At 39.0% G+C, this 23291-nt stretch overlaps 1 protein-coding gene across 6 annotated transcripts in view; it reads left to right on the forward strand.

Annotated features, from left to right (window-relative positions):
• Positions 1-915: 915 nt before the first annotated feature.
• The window catches only part of NPNT (nephronectin), a 76765-nt gene continuing 54389 nt past the window's right edge, over positions 916-23291 (forward strand). For 2 of the 6 annotated variants that reach the window (XM_003257454.3, XM_003257453.3), the window contains exons 1-2: positions 917-1199; positions 3384-3484. In XM_003257454.3, the coding sequence (XP_003257502.2) occupies positions 1129-1199; positions 3384-3484 (172 nt within the window). In that variant the 5' untranslated portion in view covers positions 917-1128. Of the gene's footprint in view, positions 1200-3383; positions 3485-17540; positions 17592-23291 lie in introns of all 6 variants that reach the window. The other 4 variants (XM_003257456.2, XM_003257452.3, XM_003257455.3 and 1 more) reach the window with 3 other exon arrangements.

Raw genomic sequence — 23291 nt, forward strand, 5'->3', positions numbered from 1 at the left:
TACGGGAGATGACAGATGATCACTGCACAAGGCTGTCATTCGAGGTAAGGTTGGGAAGAGGGGTGACTTGATTGGGCTTATGTACATCTTAGGATAATCATGTTTTCATTTGAACACAGTCATTTAGTACAATACTTTTTACTCTGCAACAGCTGAACAATGATTACTTAAAATGGTTTCTAAGTGATCCCCTCAAGATCAGGCACCACAACACTACTAGGCAGTAGCAGCCCTTCCTCTCTGGCAGGCAGTCATCCCTAGAGGGGCAGTCCTGTCCTAATGTGCTCGGGAGTTGAGCTGATAGAGACAGAAACAGTCTGCTCATTTCTTCTTCAAAACCCGACTGGAGAGCCAAATATTTCTTTTGGTTAGTTACAAAATAAAAAATATGCCTTTGCCAACTCAGCGGGAAAAGCCAACTCCCAGAGTTTGCCTTCGCTAATTTGTCCAAGTCGTGCTGTGGTTTCAGTAAATGCAGACACTGCTCAGCTCCAGCCCCATAAACCTCTCTGCTCTAGGGCTTCTCCGCCCTCCGGTGAAAGCTACTGCTCGCCCCTGCAGTCACCACCTGTTCGGGCGGAACCTGCGGAGCGTGCACCTACGCCTTGGGCTCCTTTCCTCCTCGACTCCTCCTTTCCTGCTGGGCAGCCTGCTTTCCCTCTCCCAGAGAGGGTTTGCAACTTTTCTCCCAGGCTGGGGCTCGCCCCGCTTGGCTAACCCCCAAGAGCCACTGCCTTCCCGCAGCGCCCCTGCCCCCGAGTTGCCTGCCCCGCTGGGCCCCCGGGAGGAGCCGAGCGCGCTCACCCTTCGCCCCGGGCTGGGAGGGCGGCGAGTCGGGCGCACGCGCACCCCCTGCCTGCCCCTGGCGCCCCTCCTCGCGGGCGGTGCAGCTACCCCTGCAGCGCCTCCTCTAGCTAGAAGGGAGCGGGAGGGGGCTCCGGGCGCCGCGCAGCAGACCTGCTCCGGCCGCGCGCCTCGCCGCTGTCCTCCGGGAGCGGCAGCAGTAGCCCGGGCGGCGAGGGCTGAGGGTTTCTCGAGACTCTGAGAGAGGCGCCTCCCATCGGCGCCCACCACCCCAACCTGTCCCTCGCGCGCCACTGCGCTGCGCCCCAGGACCCGCTGCCCAACATGGATTTTCTCCTGGCGCTGGTGCTGGTATCCTCGCTCTACCTGCAGGCGGCCGCCGAGTTTGACGGGAGGTGAGCTGGGCCCCGGGGCGCCTTCTCCTCCTTCCCGCGCTAATTTCACACTCACTGTCTTGGGTCACTTTTCCCTGCGGGGTTTCGCGGTCAGAGAGGTGTCTCCCCCATCCAGAAGTTGGGCCACCGCACAGCGTGGCGCGAGGAGAGCGGTCCAGCGTCTCCGAGTGCCCGCCCGAGGCGGAGAGGGCGCGCCCTTGCGAGTCTGGGACCCCAGCCGCGGCCCCCCGAGGGCGACTCGCCCCGGCTCGGGAATTAGGACTGAGGGAGAGGAGCGGCTGGAGCCCGGGATCTCGGCTCTGAGGGCGCGGTTTAGCCACCTACGCCGAGGTGACGCGCGGAACATCCCTTACCCGGGAAACTCCCGCGCCTGAACTAGACGGCTCTTCAGTGTGGAAGCTTCCAGGCGCCTGGAGGGAGGCCCGGCTCGGCTCGGGGCTCTTGGGGCCGCTCACACAGAGAGGGTGGGCGCGAGTCAGCGACTGGGCTACGGGGGAGATTTGTGGGCCTCCCCATTTGGTTTTCTTGAGGGAAGGAGACTCAAAATGAGGACCGGAGGGTGGGGGCTCCGTGAATGTGAGCATGAGTGTGTGGATGTGTGTGTGAGAGCGCACACACTGCGCCGCTCCTCAGACTCGGGCGAGCCTGACGGCGGCGTGCTGTGACAGGTTCCAACAACCTCGGGCCGCGTCTCCGCTGTCACTCAGCCGGTCCTCCCGCGCTCCGGGGCCGCTCCGGTGTGTGAGACACACTGGGTCTGTCGGGAGGGTGTGCTCGGTCCCCCTCACGTCCAAGCAATTACAGACTAGGCTCCTCCAGGGTGCAGATGGCTGCTGCGAGAAGAGGTTTTACTCTGGCGCACACCGCCGCCGGGTCGCCTTGCTTCAGCGACCCCTGCCCCCACCCCTCCGTGTAGGTCCCTGCCTAGTCCTAAAGAAAGATGCCGCACCTGTTTTACCTGCAATCTTGGAACGAATCAATTCCACAATTGATTCGCTTTCTTGTACCCGGAGGCGAACGGAGGTGAACCAGTGGAGCGCCAAGAAAAAGCACAGCTCCTTGTTCACTACCTGGTCGGAGGAAATAGAAAGTTCGGGGTTATTTTGTATTTTGGGCCTGGGGGTAGAAATGGCAGGTAAAAGAAAAGGGGAATTGAAAAGATAAGGAGACTTTAAGAAAACGTGATAGCAGCCAGAGTCTAGACCTTTTTATTTTATTTTTAAAAGCAATTCTGTGCTCACATTTGGGTATGTTATGCATTTCTTGCACACATATTTGCAACAAGAAACCCATCACAAGATATGCATATGATGTGAATGCATATAGATAGCTTTTTGTAACTTTAAAAAGATGTCTAAAACAGCAAATTAAAATGTTGATACCCAGAGGAAAAAAGTCATTTAGGTGTGACTCTAAACAAGGAAACAATTTGGTAGATAATGTGTCAGCGTGTAATCAGGTGGATAAATCTGTATCCTGAAATTACTTTCTTTAGGCATTATTTACATTAGAGAGGAAAATACTATGAATTGTTGATCTAAGCAAATTTCAAACCACAAGGATACTTGAGATATCAGCTACACTTTAAACTCTCTGGTTTTATTTAGACTTTTTTCTAGTATTTTTTTTTTGTTTTTTTGTTTCTGCCACAGTTATGTCTCAAAAAGAGCTCTGTTACACTTGATTTTTGAGAAACCTTCTTTCTGCTCCTTCCCCCATCCACTTTTTATATGAGGCAGAAATTTTTTCTGCTTTGACATGTCTTATTTAATACTTTTCAGTTTATGGTGAATCAGTCAAACCTGGCTTTCACCCCAGTAACAGGTGTGGGTCTTTGAGGAATCTGTTTTATTTCAAGCTTCAGAAACTATCCTGTGAGTGGCAGCCTTGAGAATTGTTGGTGTTAGCTGGTGCTATTTCTAGTTAAGAAAGCATCTTTCCCTCCCCTTTTTTCTCCTATCCTTGTGTGTTGCAAGATGGGGTATTTAACTGTCTGAAATTTGACATTAGATCATAGCAGACCTATTTCTGTGAAGGGGTTTTAACCTTAAATTTCTGCAGCCATAAAAGAGTTTGTAGAAAATTGTTGGGTGTGGTTGACATTTTTTCTAAAGTAATAATAAAGAGGAAATTACCTTTCTTCTCAAAAGTGTCCTTATTTATTTTGAATCTTTTTTTTGGTAGGTGGCCCAGGCAAATAATGTCATCGATTGGCCTATGTCGTTATGGTGGGAGGATTGACTGCTGCTGGGGCTGGGCTCGCCAGTCTTGGGGACAGTGTCAGCGTGAGTATCAAGCCTGGGGACTTCAGTTCCCTGGGAGGTGTGGCTTTCCACTTGTTCATGGCTTCACCCCATATATCAGAGGGCTCATTACTGAGGGCTCATTACTTGGCCTCGCAGGTCTGACTTAGGGATTTTCAGGTACAGTTCAGACTCCTTATTCTGCTTCTTTTCAACTTAAGCCACCTGTATTACGGCCCAGCTTTGTCATTCACAGAGAGCCACCTTAAATGTTTCTTTCAGCATTTTTCCCCCCAAATCCCCAAATCTGCAGCTCCTTCCTGTTTTCTCACCAGGTTTATTCCTTTTCTCTCTCTCTCTCTCTCTCTCTCTCTCTCTCTCTCTCTCTCTCGCTCGCTCGCTCCAGGCTGGGAGATGGGGGTAAGATAATGAGTCTAGACTGTATTTACACAAAATAAACTCTGAACCTTAGAGTACTTATATAATCCTCACCATAGCTGTTGTGTAAAGTGGCCCATTTGTAAATCCTTTTTTGAAGTAGGGTTGTATTGACAGTGTTTTAAATGGACCACCCAGTATAATGAAACAAAGCCACTGAAACAACATTATTTGTAAGTTCTATAAGTAACCAACCTCATGTAATAAGTACCAAATCAGAAAACTGATTTTCACCTTTTCTATGACCACAAATGGATATTTTAATGGTAAAATTTGGAGCTACATCAAAAGAGTTTGAGAAATTTAGGAAATTTGTCCCCAGCATTTTATCGTGATCTTAAAATTGTATCTCACTCCTACAGCAAAAAAATAGTCTTCAAATGATCAAGTACATTTCCAGAGCACCCTTAGAGTGCTTGGGGTGGGGGTAGGGGGCACTTCTGGTAAGATGATGGGAACTGAGTTGGGTTCTACGTTGGGATATATATGTTATTGCTAATGAGGAAGGGGCTTAGAGGAAGAGAGAAGGGTAGTTACGAAGGCTAGAGCTGGCATTGGAGAAGCCTGCCTTAGAGATGGGTTGCTAGTGTGAGGAGTCAGGCAAATTTAAGTTCAGGAAAGTTAGGAGTTCTCTCTGCTATTTTAATTTTTGAGGATGCTCGCAATGTCTTCCTTAATTTTGTGAGAGGGACAGTGACAGTCACAGATTGACTCTAATTGCGCATAAAGACCACAATCTCTGATTGGGAATAGAAAGGTAAAGGAAATGAATGTTTGCCTACCTGGTATGGAATTTGAGAACCAACAGACTCTAATAACCAAAATGTGAAGAAAGGACCCTTCTGTTGGCCCAACACACCTACACATAACCCTCCTGAATGAAAAATGAGTAGTTCTGTACCTACAGTCTCCGGCTGTGCAAATACTTCTGATACTATAGAAGACTAAATTCCACCAGGCACCATTCTTCTTTTTTGATCATCTTCCCTTAAAACAATATTGAATAGACTAATCAGTGAGTGCACAGCAGCTTTGCCTACTTCTTTTGTTTACTGGAAACTGGAGTTACCACCATCTCTCTTTAACAGAATGCCATTGACCCACTGTGCAAAGGGTCTAGCCAAGCAGCTCACACATAGCAGTTAGGCAAACATTCGTTTGCTTCACCTTTTATGTTTATACTTCCAAAATCAAAGTAGTTCCAAGGTTCTCTATGTTACAGTGAAATAAAATTCCTTTCAATTAAAAAGGCACAAGTGGTTCTTTACTATTAACATTGACGTCGGCAAGGTTGTAAAAATTAGCTCAAAGGTGAATGTTTCCTTCTTTGTATTTTATTTTTCCAGCATCTTAGATGGCCCAAATGTCTCTTGTCAGTTCAGAGTTCTGCCTGTCTTTGTTTTGATATAAACAACTAGAGGAATGTGGGGCTGAGAAGTCAGCTCGAAGGGGCAGAACAAACCAAAAAGAGGCTGGTCAGATTGAATGAAATATCTCTGAAAACTCCTGATTATTTTAAAGAAAGGCTTTATGAAATTAAAAGTTTTGTCACTACGTTTGTCCAAGAAAATGCCTTGCTATTATATAACAATTCAATCTAATATGATTCCTTATAAAGATTCCAAAGAACTTCTAGCGAATTTAATGTGAAAAATGTTTTTGCCTTTTCGACCTTTAGATAATCATGTAGTTCTTTCCCATAAGGAAGGGCTATTCTCCCTTCCTCATCAGAGGTGCTCTGGTTCTCTTCTTCTCTGAATGATTCACTTTGGAATTTTCCTTCAAAACAGCATAGCAAAACAAAAACTATTCCCATTACTGCATAGATCTTCCCAACTTATCCCATAGAAGGTGTGTTTGTAGGTAGGGAAAGGTGGTGGTACCCTCATTATATTATTTAACAGATCTTATGCCTTAGTGCAGTGACCCTTTGGTGAGTGTTTATTCCATTTGGTTGACCATTTGTGAGATGTTTGATTTAATATTCATGTGAGTCAAATGTACGTATCTGTACAAAACATGCTGCCCTTCATTTTCACTTGCTATCTTCCTATCCATGGACTTGTTTGGAGAAACCAACTAATGTTGCAGGATGCTAAAGCCAGTAAAGCTCTCCTTCTGGCTCACTATGTCTAAGCAGAGCCAGATATAGCTGGGAAACTTTATATCCTTCCCTCTAGGACTGAGGAAGGAAGGATCAGAGATGCTACTCAAACGGGCATAGAAACCGTCCTGCTGCCTCCTGCCTGTACCACCCAACATTCCTGCCTGCTGGGGAAAGCATGACCCGTTCCAGAAATAGGCAGGTTGTGTTTTTGTAGTTCTTTTGTAGGTCATACCCTTGGCTTTTTTTTTTTTTTTGATTCTTTGTTTTGTGTTCTTGACTCCGAAACATCTCTAGCATATTGAAAATTGAACATTTGATTTTCTAACTGTCATGGGCTTTACTTTTATTGACTATTGATGTGGCTGTTTATTGTCAGGTGAAAATTTTTTAATATGTTCACACACTGATGATTGCATATTTACAGCACACAGCATCTTAAATCACTCAGAGGTTTGTCACAAAATGTGTGTTTCTTGCTCCGTAATTTTTTTGTCATCTTGATGGCATATTTTAATTATGTTGTTATTTCTCTCCTTCTACCAAGTGGAGACCTCTGTAATAAAGATTTTTCAGGGTCGTATATTTCATCTTTAAAAGCTGTGTATACTGTGGAAACAATTGTTAACCAAAAGCACTAGATAATTTAGGATAACTGAGTTCAAGTTCTGAATTTTGTACCTGAATAGCCGTCTAACATTTCTCAGCTACAGTTTTCTTATTACACAAGCATATTTCCAAGGTATGTTGAAGCTCTAAACTGCATCTGAAAACTTCCTTAATGTAGAAAAACTATATAGGATCTAAATATTGTATTTTTGTATGGTTGTCCTTCTGTTTACTCGGAGATTTGACTGTATATGTGGCTCATGACAACAGCATTTTTGTTAAAAGCGTTTTATAGAAGTGTGAAGAAAAACTAAAAATACAACCAGTTCCAAGTTTTAACAAAACTATTCCGTTTGGCTGTCATTGAGCAACTTGTGGTTTCTGAAGGAAATGATGTGAATTAGGATGGTTTTGTATCATTTATCCTTAAGAACAGGGAAAATTGAGATGTTTTCTTATGTTTCCGCTGGAGATTTTGGAAAGATGTGAAACCTACACCTACAGCTTGACATTGCTTAGTTAGCTCTGAACCTCATTTCCTGCTGCCTCTTCCATGTAAAGTGAAAATTTTGGATTCTTATCGGCTTCAGATAAACTTACAAGTTAGTGAAACATAGGGACTGAGATATAGTAATTCATTCTGAAGCTATTTGGAGTGGTCAAATAATTTTAGTTAGATGATATATATTACTGGCTAATGATTATGGATATTGGAAATGATGAAAAATTATTGAATTATTTCTTTCTGCATTTCAAATGAAAAGGCTATTAGTTTGAGCAGAGAATTTTGATTTAGTAAACAAAATATTTAAATTTCGTGTTTCATTTCTTACTCCTATCTGGGTTCAGATACTCAGTCTTATAAGTGGAACATGATTTATTTTTGCTCCCTAAACTGGTTATTAGCTTCCTGTCCATAATCACAAAACAATATAGATTATATATTTCTTTGATTATTTGGATTTTGAATACTCTCTTTAAAATAATCAAGAGAAAATTAGAGCTGTTAGAATGTTAGAATTTGTTCTGAAGGCCACACATAGTGTTCCCTTCACAGAGAGGTTATACTAGTAAATGCCTTTCTATTTGAGGTCAACAACTGACAACTTCCATTGAACATGAGTTAGTATTTTAAACATAAAGCAATTTTTATACCTGTATGCACCCAAGAAGTAACAGGGGCTCTCAAAAGGGGTGGGGATTGTACTGTTTACCTCTGTATTGAAGATTGCTAGCAGAATTCTGGGGCCAGCTTAGTGACGCGGAGTACACTTCATTGTCCTTAGTGTAGTAGCTTCCTCCGCTAATTTTGAGGTGAGAATGCAGAATCTGTTTTTTGTTTGTTTGTTTTTAGGTAGGAATAAAAGCAAGGCAATGAATAATTTTATGATTACTTGCAACACTAGAATCCACAAATCCTTAGGAAGTGAAGTTTTTGATTAAGATTATTTAACTGCCACTTTCCTTGAAAGTTTGTTTAAGAACATCATGTACCTTTGGGTAACTTCAAGTGGTCTTGGAATGCAGATTCCAAAGTAAGATCAGCGTTGAAGAATTTTGACCTTTTCAAACAGGTAATTTGTTAGTATGTGCAGTCTTCAAAGTTAAGTTTCAGAGAAATTGCTTTGCTCTTTTATTCTTTTCCCCAATTAGAACTGATCTTTATGTAATACTATTAAGATCTACTAACTTCCTGAGATCCCTTCATAAGCTTAATCTGGCCAGGTCTTAACCTTTATGGATTAGAAATTTTAGTACTTCTTAAGCTAGAAGGCCAGGCCAAATAAAGGGAAGCACTCTCCTCTCTGCCAGTTCAGCAACTAGATCTGTCCTCAAATACCTGCCACAGGGATATGCTGCTTGAAGTTGCCCACGCATATACACACTGGGACCAAGAAGGCACTTCTGGTGCCAGAAACAACACTGTGTTTGCTTTGTGGACATTTTTGATAAGCTTTCAAAAATGTAGGTGGCTTCTCCCTCACCTCATGTGTGTAACTTCCAGCATTTCTTTTTGTTGCTTTTTATCTATAGAATTCATGTTCTTTGCATTTTGAGTTAGTTGAATCCACTGTATGCTTTCCAGATGATAATTAGTGAAGCTCAGTGATTGTATGCAGCGTCTTTCAGTGGGTGAGGGAAGATATTCATCACAGAGATGGGCCTTCATCACAGGGGAAATGGAAGGGCAAGGCAGAGGGATTCTGATGGCCTAACCCTCATTATTGCCCCCCACTGCCACATGCAGACACTCTTGCCCCTTTCCCATTGATTTTGTGCAGTGTTTTAAATTTTTCCACCAATCTTTGGAAAATATTAATTTATTCTGTAAGAGAAAATATATTCATTTCCTTAAATATCCCTCCTCAGAGCAACAAGCATGATTAGTTTTTGGTATACTTTAAAAAATATTTTACCTACTTATGGGTAACTTGCAATAGATCTCTCCCCTATCACCCACTTGTTTTGTACAAATGAAAGCATACTATATACACTGCTTTGTATGCTGCTGCTTTTTCTTAACTGTACATGTTGAAAGGTTTTCTTTATAGACCTTCTTAATTTTTTTTTTTTTTTTTGAGACAGGGTCTTGCTCTGTCACCCAGGTTGGAGTGCAGTGGCATAGTCTTGGCTCACCGGAGCCCTTACCTCCTGGGCTCAAGCCATCCTCCCACCTCAGCCTCCTGAGTAGCTGGGACCACAGGCGTGAGCAACCACATCTGGATAATTTTTGTATTTTTTGTAGCGACTGGGTTTTGCCATGTTGCTCAGGCTGGTCTCAAGCTCTGAGCTCAACTGATATGCCCACCTCAGCCTCCCAAAGTGCTGGGATTATAAGCGTGAGCCATCTTGCCCAGCCGCCTCCTTACTTTTTTATGAACTCAGCATTCCATTGTATGGCTGTACTGTAATTTATTAGCAAGTCTCTTACTGATGAACATTTTTGTTGATTCTAATCTTTTGCTAACACAAGCAATTCAAAAAAACTTTGAACATATGTTAAAAATGTTGTTTTGCGTGTTCTCAGTGTTTCTGCAAAATAAATTTTTTGTATGTGGTCAAATGGCAGGTACATTTGTAATTTTTATCAATTGTCCAATGGCTTCTTACTCAGTAGAGAAAATAGTTTAAGGGGAAAGACTGAATGGCAATGCCAACCCAAAGGCTCCAACAATCCCATATCCAGAGTCTAATCTTTCCTTGATTTTGGGATTCTCTGATCCCTTTTCTTTCCCAAGAAATCCCTCTGACAACTCAGTGAATGTCCATCTGCTCCCATCATCTGTTTCCCATCAGACCAGAGGCAATGGGCTGAAGCTAGGAGAATGGAGTGAGATGTGTCCATTTGCCAGGGTCTCCCAATGGTTTCCTGCCTATCATTTACTTGTAAGAAAGAGCCACGCATTCCTTTAGGAATTGCTTAATTCATTGATCTTTTATTATCTTTGTAGTTTAGCCATAATTTTTTTTTCTTTTAGATGGGGTCTCACTCTGTTGCCCCGGCTGGAGTGCAGTGGCAGGATCTCAGCTCACTGCAACCTCCGCCTCCTGGGTTCAAGCAACTCTGCCTCACTCTCAGTAGCTGGGATTACAAGTGTGCACCACCACACCTAGCTAATTTTTGTAATCAACTGATGGAGTTGATATCCAGAGACAAGATACAGAGACTTTGTATCTTGATTTTTAGTAGAGACAGAGTTTCATCGTGTTGGTCTGGCTGGTCTCGAACTCCTGACTTCAGGTAATCCACCCACCTTGGTCTCCCAAAGTGCTGGGATTACAGGCGTAAGACATCGCGCCCAGCCATTAGCCATAATTTTTATACCTTTGTATATAGTATGCGTTTTTTTTTCTAGACTCATAACCTATTAAGGAGGAATATGTAGAATTCTGAGATCTGAATACCATTTTGGGGACACCATTTATGATAAAAAGATTTTCAGGAAATATTAAGACATTTTTGTACCAAAATACTTTTTGTAGTGTCCTTAAAACCATAGGGGCATATATTTTCTATTAGTTATTCTAATGCTTATTCCAATTATATACTTAAATTGTCTCCTTTTAAAAAAGTAAGAAATGCATGATTAGGTGAAAAATTAAAAGACACATACTAAGAGCAAGACAGCAGTGAAGGTAAGTATTTCTAACTTTCCTGTTTTCCTGACACCTAGTTCCACCTTCCCACAGGCTACCACTCTTTCCTATTGATCCTTGTAGAGATTTCTTAACATTTTCAAAATTTCCCTTTTTCATAAATGATGGCATGAAGTACAAACGATTCTGTATCTTGATTTTTTTTCATGTAACACTACATTTTGGAAAGCAGTCTTCATCAGTTTATTTAAACCTGACTCATTCTTTTAAATGGCTATACAGTATGCCATTACATGAATGAATGTACTATAATTAATTTAAAAATCCCCTATTTATGTACCTTTGAGTGGTTTTCAATATTGTGTTTTTACATAACATGCTGCAATCAATATCTGCATATATCATCACTGATGTATACCTTTAGATATGGAGGACATATCTAAAGACATTTGATTTCTATATTAGTATAGTAATTGAAGAGCTTTCATTTTATTGCTACAAATTTTCTTATGTTAAATATGTAATGTAAAGGAGAGTAAATCATGGCTAATATTACAGAGGAGAAACCTTCTGTTCAGTCATCTTCTATTTTTGATTCCTTAGAAGATACCTTAAAAGATAAATTAAATTGATTTCTTTATTTCTATTTGTTTATGCCCTATCTTGTTTGGGACAGTATATAAAGTGGCTTCCAGGAATTCACACAATTAAAATAAGGAAATAGGGGCTACATGGAGGAAAATGGGGGTAAAATAAAAATATTAGGAGGAGGGTTTTTCAAATGCAGATATGTAAGCCATAGGATCCTACATATGTCCTACAATTTGGCTATTAGCTTCTGGTAGCCAAAGGTAAAAGATGTTCCTGCTGATTTAATTTGTGTTGTTTGTCAGGGAAAAAGCAAACAAGTTATTTGGGAGGAATTATGGTTTTCCTGCATGTAGTTCTGAAGGAAGACTTCACGTGGCCCTTTACAGAGTGGGAGTGAATGATGGAATGGAAGGGGCCACAGCAACATTCCTATCATGAAGCCAGTGGTGGTTTCTGAAAAGCTGTTTCATAGAAGATCTGTCAACATAAGATGAGGCCCTTACTCTAAAAGTACAGTTCACGGAAAGCTGTTCTATACATAGTTTAAGAAGCATTATGTACATAGCTTCCTGACAGTTCAGCTCGATCCAGCCCAGAACATCTAGCTGTGATGGGTGAACTGTGTAGGGCTTTGGATGGACAGCTCTGGATTAGACAAGATAGTTTCAGGTTAGAATCACTAACAGTGTTCTGAAGTTTGCTGTATTATTTAACAGATTAAAGGCCAGTTCATTTTGTCTTTCTTTTTCAAGTCTATATATTTTGAAGATCAGTAATCAACTGATTTAGTTGATATCCAGAGACATTGTGAATAGAGCAGGGATAGGGCCCCGCCTAGGCTCCAGTATGAGGAGGATCTGCAAAGAAATTAGTAGGAGATTTTTTGATATCAATTTTGTATCCATTGGATAGCAATATATAAATTCACCACCATTTTGCTATATACTTATTCATTTCCATGCCAATTATGGCTTGGAATAAGGAGGAAAGGCTGTTCCCAGGCATCATTTACCCTACTGATGCTGATACATGGATATGGGCCATTGAGCCCAGGAACAACAGAATCCCTGACCAGTGCTTATTTCCCCAAAGTTCCTGATTGCTATAGGTGTTCCAGGGAGTCAAAGTAACCTCAACTGTTTTCTTAATTCACCTGGATTTATAAGGGCTGATTTACATAAGTTGCTTAGACTTGAACAGACTCAAAGCAGAGTCTGTAGGAAATACTGTGCATATCAACATCCTGTACCCAAACCTAAGTCATCTTTTCACTGGAGTGTTCGGTAGGGCTGATTCTCATGTACTCTTGAAGCCCTAGGCAATAGAACCTGAAATCCTGATGCACATATACCCTAGGATAATTTCTCTCTCAAAAAAAGCAAATAGTGATTTTTAAAAAGATGACTCAATGCATATTCTGAGAGGGCAGCAATCCAGTAAGGGTCACATCTCCTTGGGAGGAACAAAGAGAAGGTCTTCAAATGCCTTTTCTGCAGAGACTAGCGTGAACCAAGAATCTACCTGTCTGAATTGTCACCGTATATCAACGTGGTGGCGAGCTGAGAAAGTTAGCATTGTCAGGGCCAAGGTTTTCTGTCTTCACGGGAACAAACAAATGATCAGTCCTCAAAGATAGTAAAATGTAGCCAAGATAATTTGGCTTGAAAAAAATTCAAAGTGATGTCAGTCACCAACTACAACCATAGAAAAATACTAGTAGCATATTGACGATGCATCCCTGGGAACATGCCAGGGCAAATTGGGGTGCAAAATACACCAGTTATTTAAAAATTGGTATGTTATAAGGTAAAGAATTCAATTAAGTAATATCAAATACAAATAAACTTTTTATTTTAATTCACTAAGACTTCTTTTTAAGTTTTCTGATTTTATTACTTAATTACTACTGATACATAATTAAAGAATTAGGGCCATAATAGAATTCCTAATAAAATTTCTAATAAAGCCAGAATGAAGGAGTATATAACAGGCCAGACATGATAAAGCATTATGATGTGTGGTAAAATAGTGACATCTATTTTTTCATTCTATATTATTTTATAAATTTTCTGAAGATTTTCAGTTTAAACAGCCTGCTGAAATACTGTTAAGTCAACCTGTTATTCTTAACTCTGATGGGAGGAAAGAGATATGAATAATCAAAGTGATTTCTTCGCTTTAGAATATAGTTGTTGTTTTGGAGAACAAACTGTTTTATTCCAATTATATTTTATTAGGAGGCTTCATTTTCTGCCATACATTAGCTTTGGTAGATACTAGATGCCAGGGAGTGCAAATTTGAGAATAAGGATTTGGCATGGGTTATTTGCATGTTGAGAGTCAAGATTTAACTAAATTTTAAAACCAAACACTTCATTTGATCAATATATTTTTAACCATTCTGTAGATTAGTAGTATAAATTATCCAGAACTGACGTTACTTGCTATAACATCATCAGATCACAAGATTAGGGTTGCCTTTTGTAGATGTTATTCACTTACTCTGAAATGTTAGGAAATATGTCATCACATTTTAAATTTGTGGTAATATACACAAAAGGAAAACACAACTAGGAATTTTGGATTTATGCTTACTTTGCCAAAAACCATGTTGATTTTCAAAAACCTTTAGCCTTTTTTTTTTTTTTTTTTTTTTGAGACGGAGTCTTCCTCTGTCACCCAGGCTGTAGTGTAGTGGTGCAATCTCGGCTCACTGCAACCTCTGCCTCCTGGGTTTAAGCGATTCTCCTGCCTCAGTCTCCTGAGTAGCTGGGACTATAGGCGCCCACCACCACACCGACTAATTTTTTGTATTTTTAGCAGAGACAGGGTTTTACCATGTTAGCCAGGATGGTCTCGATCTTCTGACCTCGTGATCTGCCCGCCTCAGCCTCCCAAAGTGCTGGCATTACAGGTGTGAGCCACCGTGCCTGGACTAACCTTATTTTCATAAATCAAAGTTCTTAAATTCAGTTTCTAAGGAAAGCCCCTAAATGGTCAAAGGTGTGTGTTGCTGAATTTCAGAAACAAACTCCATGGATGGACTTTCCAGACATAAACTTCCCACCAAAATATTGTTCCAAAGTGTTTAGTGCCTCCTATTTTATTTTAGTGTTAAGATTTTGTAGGTACTTGGTAATTATCAGCAAAATATTTACATACCAACAAATAGCAAAGCCATTGATAATTAATAGAAAAACAAAATCACAGGTTATGTTTAGTTGTATTTTTTAGTGTATTTCAGTGTTTAGAGTTGATTTTATTTTGCATATACTAACTATGGTAATAGTTTCTACTGGATGGATTATTTCAAGTTTACATGATTATAGAAATATTTTATGATGTTTGACATAGATAATGGTGGTTTCAGGGTCCCTTGTCTCTTGGGTTGAGTTTTTACATCATTGAAGAATTAAAAGATTGTGTCTTGGTGTCTATGTATGGCCAAGAATTAAGACATTCTGATGTACAGTTTCATTTCCTAACTAAGGCAAAAGTGATTTTTGAAACAATTACTTTTTAGGGGAAAAGTATAAAATTATGAAGAAATAATGTGTAGGTTTGCTAAATGTTGTGTTCTTAAATCTTGTGTTGAGGTCTGATGAATTTTTTTATATTATTAATAGTTCTAAAGTAGTGTACTGAAAGTTGGGATCATCCACGTTGCTACTTAACTTGTTGTCCATAGGGTCTGTTGTCCTGGATGTTGGCGTTATAAATGTACAGAGTTAGGTAGTTTTCTGTGAAGAGTTTGCAGGCTAATATCAATGTTTTTGACAATGAAAAATATAGCATGAAAATTAAGGTTGGGGTATGGAGAACTTTCTAGACCTATTGCTTTTTCTAGCTGATGATTAAGGTTGACAGGCAGAAGTACATTGTGTCGTGGAGGACCTTTCCCTTTTATGCATGTACCTGGCATTTATCACCTTTAACAAAGTGCATGTGTCACGCTGTGCTGCTTGCTTAAGGGGCTGTATGCCTCCAGTCTGAGTCACATAGTAACTGCGTCAGCAGTCTTAGCCTGTAGCATTTTATTATTTCTTTTCAAAGTTTATACTTGGCCTAATATTTAGACATTTTATAATTCTTTACAGTAAATGAAACTATACATGAGAAGATGGGCATACCTTTGGATTAAAAAAAAAAAAAGGCTCAGTTCTTTTAAGTTTCTTATCCTTGATTTTCCTAACACTGTCCAAAGTTCAGGACTGGCTCCAAACCCATAAACCTGTGTTTAGCAAGCAAGAAACATAATCCCCAAATAGTTTAGTTTCTCTGGTTTATGAGTCACAATTTCATAAAATCATCAGAGTGCTTATTAATTCCAACCACATATAGTAAAGTAAAGAACCGCCAGATGAACTGAAGTAAGGGTTCTTAGGCAAGTTGCCGGAGAGAGTTCTAGAGTTCTAAGCTACCTGAGTAGCTTTGCTGAAATGTTGCTTGTATTTGCTACTGTGGCCATTTTATGATGGCCATAGAGCAACAGATTATCAAGAGAAAATGAGACAGATTTTTCAATATTATGTGCTATGAATGAATCCTATTTTAGTGAATCTTTTAATGGGGTTTATACCGCAAAAAAAAAAATGTATGTAAGGCATTTATTTCTGGCAACTTTCATAAAAATTGTTGTGATGGTTGCATATAAAAGTTTCCTTATCCTTCAATAGAGAATAGTTCCCAGAAACTTCCTAGAAGTAATCTATTCCAGATTTAACATTGCTTTGTCATAAAATGCAGTTTTGTGTAGTTTTAAAATGCAAATTAAAAAATATAGGACATTGGCTAAAATTTTATCTTGAAGTCAGGTATATATTGATACCATAAAACTTACTAGATCTATGTATTTCAAGGCTAATTTATGCCAAGTAGGAAAAATATGACCCAACCTTAAGATACTACAAGGATAAAATAGACTAGACAAAACTGTTTGGCTATTTGGTACTAATACAACTAATTAGAACATAATGATGTTTGCTATTCTTTATTAAGTTGTTTTACCTTTGCTTACAATAATTTAAAGTATTTTTCCTGATAAATTTGATGATTCAAAATTGGCAATTAAAGAATATTAAAGAAACGGTATCCTTTTATATTTTTTTCTTTCTCATATATAACCATAGTCATAACATGTGTGATCCAGAATGTAATATGCTATTTACACTTTGATTTCAGCTGTTTGCTTAGATTGTACCTCGTGTATTTTATTATTCTATTTAAGGAATGTGTCAACATCAAGATATGGTGAGTTCTTTTCAAAATAACAGTAGAAACCCGACCAATATGAAAAAAGCAAAAGTCTAGCAAGCAAATGTAATTTGTGTCTTTAAAAATACATAGCAATCATTCTGGATCAATAGTTAAATTATTGCTTCAATTAAATCAAATTGGACTTAGAATTTTTTCTTCTTATATTACCCAAAGGAAGGCCCCATTTACCTAATTTTAAATTATACAAATACATATACAATTGTAAATTACAGTGGATATTTAATCCTTTAAAGGCATTAATTTAGAAGAGAAGAATAAAATTATCCCTTTTCTTACCTCTAAAATCTCTAGGTTGATCAAACACTGACCATTATTAGTACCATTTCAAGTTTCTTCCCTTTACTTTCATCAAACTGGGTTATTTATGTATGTTCAAGTGAAATGGCTGTGCTATCATGGTAATTCTTGTTGCTATTGACAACCAAAGCAGCCATGCAAGAAGAAAATGCTGTGGAAGGAAGAAAAAAAATTATATTTCCTCCCCAAAGTTGGAGAGAGAAGGGAACATACAGTATGTAAGAAACAGGTAAGTAAAAATATATCAATTTTAAAACTATTAGCCTTTCCTACTAATTGATCAAAAGTTTAAATTTTTTCAGATGTGTTTTCCAACTCCAATTTAAATAAAAGGATACTGTCTCTAGGAATCAGAAATTAATATTCTGGAAATGAAAAATTGGATTTGAAAGTGCAGCATCACAAAAGGTCTGAAATATTTTAATTTAGAATTTGGACTATAGAAGAATAGCATAACTTCAATTATTGGTTAATATTTTTGTTATGAAATGTTTTTTTATAACAAAATGGTGACTAAAATATTACTATTTTAAACATGTCCTAGATTTTTTTTTGTTTCAGAAAAGCACTGAAAGTTGAATATGTGTAAGTCTCCGGGAATGTAACAAGTTGATAAATACCCAAGTCCAGCCTCCTTACAGAGAAAAGATCTGGAATTTCTTTTTTTGGACATTTGTTTTGCAGCTTTCTACGTCTTAAGGCAGAGAATAGCCAGGATAAGGTGCCAGCTCAAAGGTTAGATGAACATATTTCTTGAAATAATTTTGGCTAATCTATGTCTTGAAAGGCATACCTTCTAAATAATTTTACAAAGCTATAAACAAAACATTAGTTGTGTTTTTGAATTGCTTCTTTTTAGGAAAACTATATTTCTTAGAGATGTGCTTATTCTATACATAATTATAGTAAATTAATTTTAATTCCATTATTACATTAAACTTTTCCCTTTCAGTTGATAATTCCTTTCTTCTGTTTTATGAATCTAATAAATTGACCTCCATTCTAAGCTAAAGGACAGTTTATGTTTTTAATACTTAAGGAAGCAAATATAAAAACAAAATCCACCAAATGAAATTATTAACAGCAGCCTATCATTAACCTGAGGGAATTGTATTTCATATTCATTAATTCTCCATGGAACAATTCAGGTAAGAAATATTTTTATTGTATGAAATATGTTAACAGTTATAATAGCACTTATGGGCATTTATGCTCTTGTTTTAGGTACAAAAAGGGTTCCTTGTTTAAGATAATTTTGGCAGTAAATAATGTCACTTATCACCCTATGACAGTTTAGTGGCAAACTTTGGTGAAATATGTGGAATTGTAATGTTTAATGGAATTGATTCTAAGAAGACAATGTTCTTTTTGTTTGTTTGTTTGAAACAGAGTCTTGCTCTGTTGCCCAAGGTGGAGTGCACTGGTGTGATCGCGGCTCACTGCAAACTCCACCTCTTAGGTTCAAGTGATTCTCCAGCCTCAGGCTCCTGAGTAGCTGGGATTACAGGCGCCCACCACAATGCCCGGCTAATTTTTTATTTTTAGTAGAGATGGGGTTTTGCCATGCTGGCCAGGCTGGTCTTGAACTCCTGACCTCAGGTGATCCACCGGCCTCAGCCTCCCAAAGTGCTGGGATTACAGGTGTAAGCCACTGCACCCAGCCTGACAATGTTCTTTAAACTGATTGAAGAAACTATCACGTCATGAAAAATGTTTTTAAGGCAGAATTTTAATAAAATATTTGGGAACAAAATTGATAGTACTAGAAATAAAAGTTCAGAAATTTCTTTGTTCAGGGAGACTTAAAGCATATGTATTTTAAAGTTACTAGCAGTTATAGGATTGACTAGTAGAGCTATGGCTTACATTAGGGAGGCAATGCCAAGGAAAGAGTAGAATGTGTGCTTGGCCACCAACATCTGGGTTCAGGAACTGTTCCTATGACTTACCACCTGTGAGAAACTAGATATTTTAACTTTTCTGAGCTGCAATGTTGTAATCTTTAAATCTAACTTTGCAAGATTCTTACTGGTTATAAGGAGGTGGCTTCCACAGTTCTTGACAGATGTTTGCTATTATTAGTGTGTGCTCAATATATACAATACAAATGGAGAACTCTGAGCCGAGTTTTACTAGGATCCATCTTAGGACAGATGGTACAGCACATTTTCAAATGGTTTTGTTTACCATGATCATCTTTTGGAAATAATCAATTGGAAGTAGAACAATTCTTCAGTTATTCACTTCTAAAATAAAAACTTTCATGGGATAGTTGTCTGTGCTTCTGAACCGTTTTTCCCATTTCTCTAATAATATCCATCCATAAACCTCCGAGTGGAACAGTTTTGGTTATCTAACAGTGTCTGCACTTGAGAAATGAATTGAAGGGAGATGGAATCGAATTGTGGAATGTGAGCATTTAGAGTTCCTGTGACTTATCTGATAATTATTTGAGAGCTTACTAGAGGTAAAGAGCTAAGTTAGGTGCTGGGAAGATAAACAAAGGTGAATAAAACCGGGACCCTTACTTTCAAGCAGCTCAATTTAGTAAGATGATTGGCTCTTATTCTTTCTATGATTCTTAAATAGGAAAAAGTCAGGGATAAAGATTTGAGGGAGTTCAGGGAAAGAATCATTTCCTGCTGAGGAGGATCAAGGAAGACTTCATGGACTCAATGGTATTCAATTGATACTGATTATATATATATATATAATCAGTATACATAGTATATAGTATCAGTATATACTGATAGTGAGTGACATGAATGCCTAGAGCTTCATTTTACTGGGATGATATCTGCAGTAGTTGGTCCTGGATCATGCAGGTAATAGCTGGCTCTCTGTCTCTATTCTCTCTCTATATATATAATATATATTATATTATGTATGTATAATTATATAATATATATTATATATCATATTATATTATTTATATATATTATTTTTATATATTATATATTATTTATATATATTATATATATATATAGAGAGAGAGAGAGAGAATGGAGAGAGAGAGCCAGCTATTACCTGCATGATCCAGGACCAACTACTGCAGATATCATCCCAGTAAAATGAAGCTCTAGGCATTCATGTCACTCACTATCAGTATTGAAAGCCCACAGAGGAAGGCAACACTGGATAAGAGGCATGTTTTGGTATAGGATTCTGTGAGAGCATATCTTAAGGGGCAGTAGCCCAGACCAGCAGTGATGGAGTGGTGATGGCCCAGCTGAATCCCGAGGGATAAATCAGTCAAGTGAAGAGTATCCTGGGCACACAGAAAAATGCATTTAAAGCTCAGGAGCCAGAGGGAGGAGCACATTCCGAGAACTGTAAGAATCTCAACCCAGCATATGTGGGGTATATGTTTGAAGGGCATCTGATGAGAGATGCCATGGGAGAAGTGGGAAAGGGCTGACTCCTGGAAGGCTTTTGATATCATATTAAATACATTTGCCTTAATCACAAAGTTGTAGAGGAACACTATAAAGATTTTAAGCAGAGAAATTACATAATATTTTAGAGGATAGCTGGTGGTAATGGATCTGATCTAGCACTCAGGTGAATTTAGTTTTGCTTGGAGTGTTTTAACATTTTTTGAAATTCATGTGGTTGTCAGTGTCTCACAGGAGACATGGATATAAGGGTTGGTTCAAAAATCGGTAGGTCTGCATTGCTGCAACGAGTCTATCAGCTGGGGCCTCTTCAGTAACCGGCCCATTTGGAAGAAGTGTGTTCTTCATTTCCCTATGGGGCTCACTTCCTTTAGTGCAAATGCCTGGGACCTGTAGGAAGTCAACCTGGTGAGAAATTAGGCTTCATTTTAAGTAGTGGTGGTGGGAACAAAGCGAAGGAGAGGGATTGAAAGATACTAAAAAGAAAGGATGGAGAGGCACACAGTGTTAGGGCAGTGGTGGGGCACATGGGCTTGGCAGACAGACTTGCTGCCACTACAAATTGTGTTTTTGAGAAACTTACCTAAACAGTCTGAGCTACAGCTTCTTTTTTGATAAAATGTAGATAATAATCCTATCTAGTAGGACTTTTTATGAGGATCAAATGAGGAAACCCAAAGCATTTGACTCAGCAACTGGCTTATATTCACATTCACCTTCAGTAACATGGTGGCTGCAGTATTTGTAATGCTGGTTGTGAAAGGTGAAGAAGATGTAATCAAGATGACTCCCAAGTCTCTAGGACATCATTTGGTGAGCTAGAAAACACAGGAGAAGGTGCAGATAATGATTTCAATTTTGGATGTGTTCAGTTTGAAGTGCTTGTGAGACTTTGAGAGACTTGATATGTGCTTGGATTGCAGAGTGAGATCTGAACAGAACACAGGCTATGATTTTACTTCTTTCCACTATTCTCCTACTCAAACCTTCCTTTTCCTTCATCAACTTCAGTCAACATTGATTATTGCCACAACTATCTTCACGGAGGAACAGCTTTAAACAGTAGAAGAAGAATGTGGGATAGGTAAAAATCTATGTTCCACATCTGCTGAAATGTTATAGTTTTAAGTTCTTGAAAAAAAATCTTTCCAGTTTACCGTTTTGGCCTACTGTTGTAAGCAACTAATAATTCAACATTTGTTTATATCAAGGGCTGAAAAAAAGTCATCCTCTACAAACATATTTTCCTTTTTTCCCTCTTTTGGTTGCCTTTTTTGTTTTACATCACCACCACTCCTAATTCTAAGAAAATATTTGACTAAAAGTGAATCACTGTTAGTAGTGAATTCATACTTTTTTTTTTTTTTTTTTTTTTTGAGATATAGTCTCATTCTGTCACCGAGGCTGGAGTACAATGGTGCGATCTCAGCTCACTGCAGCCTCTGCCTGCCAGGTTCAATGGACTCTCCTGCCTCAGCCACCCAAGTGGCTAGGATTATAGGCATGCACCACCACCCCCATATAATTTTTGTTTTTTTTTTGTGTGTGTGTGTGTTTTTTTCAGTAGAGACAGGGTTTTGCCATATTGCCCAGGTTGGTCTTGAACTCCTGAGCTCAAGCAATCCACCTACCTTGGCCTTCCAAAGTACTGAGATTACAGGCGTGGGCCACTGTACGCAGTCAAGCCCATTTATTTTTTAAGTTTATATTCTGTCCTAATACAATGCATTAAAAATAAGCCCTGCCTCTAGTCCTAGCCTAAATGCCACTTTCTCTAGTCTGCTTTCCCGATTTTCACAGCAGGAAATCTTCTGTACTTCCTCTACATATAACACTCGCATGAAGCATATCTCACATTGCCCTGCATTGTGATTATTTATGGATCTATATTATTTGTTCTGCTAGACTATTAGTTTCATGAAGGTGGGGACGGTGTCTTATACATCTTTACGCCAGTATAACAACTTCTGCAATGCCTCGTCCAGTTCAGTTCAGTACACTTTTGAAGGTGTAAGAGCTAGTCATTTCTATTTATTAATAAAAGGGATTAAAAAAAGATGGACAAGATGTAATCTTAATAAACATATTGTGGTTTTCAGGAAGCAGTTTAATGAGAAAATGAATATATTTGTCTCCCTACCTTATGACCTTATTACATATCATAGATCTTCACTCTTGCTTAAGGTTCTAAAAATAAATCAATTTATGTGCTTGAAAACACATAAAGGTAATCTGATTGTGTCATCTACTGCTTACAGTCCATTGGCTGTTCACAGTTATGGGTAGAATCTTGATTATTTGAGTAGAAGCCTTTTCAGGCTGACATTGCCTTATCTGTGGAGGACTGTTTCTTGTTGTAGGCCCAGTCGCAGTGGACGGCCCTTGCGTTTCCAGACTTCTGCTGCTTCGTGCCTGTTGGCTTTTCTTATGCTGCTCAGTCTGAGTCAAAGGCCCTTCGCCCATTCCCATGGTGAATTTCTACTTATCCTTTAAAATTCAGCTCACATTTCCTCTTGAAAGTTTTTCCTGGTATCTTTCCTATTCCTGCCTCCCTGCAGAGAAATGCCTTCTTCTGTATTCTTTTAACACCTTGTACACCTGTCATGTCTGTCTTTGTCAGGAGACTGTACACTACAGAGCAGGTGCTGTGTATTTAAAGAGCTCAAAGTCTAGTGAGGGAGCTAGATAAGAAAAACAACTCTGAAAATATGGTATAAGATATATATATTTAAAAGTAAACCTGTATATACATATAATTTATGATGAAGTATGCACAGAGGCTTATGAAAGCACTGAAGAGGGTACGAGCTCAGCATGAGGCGTGAAAATCTTGGGGGTGATATAATGGTCAAACTGACAGGTGAAGCCTGTCTAGATATTAGTGTAGCAGACAAGGGGGGAAATGGCATTCCATGTGAAAGTGTGGAGGTACTCAAGAGTGTATTTCTAAGAACTGCTGTATTAGTGAATGTGATTGGAAATGAGGCTAATGGGATAGGCAAGGGTCACATCATGAAATGTGGTGCTGAATGCCATGCTG

This window comes from Nomascus leucogenys, chromosome 9 (assembly GCF_006542625.1).
Source record: "Nomascus leucogenys isolate Asia chromosome 9, Asia_NLE_v1, whole genome shotgun sequence".
NCBI classification, from domain to species: Eukaryota; Metazoa; Chordata; class Mammalia; order Primates; family Hylobatidae; genus Nomascus; species Nomascus leucogenys.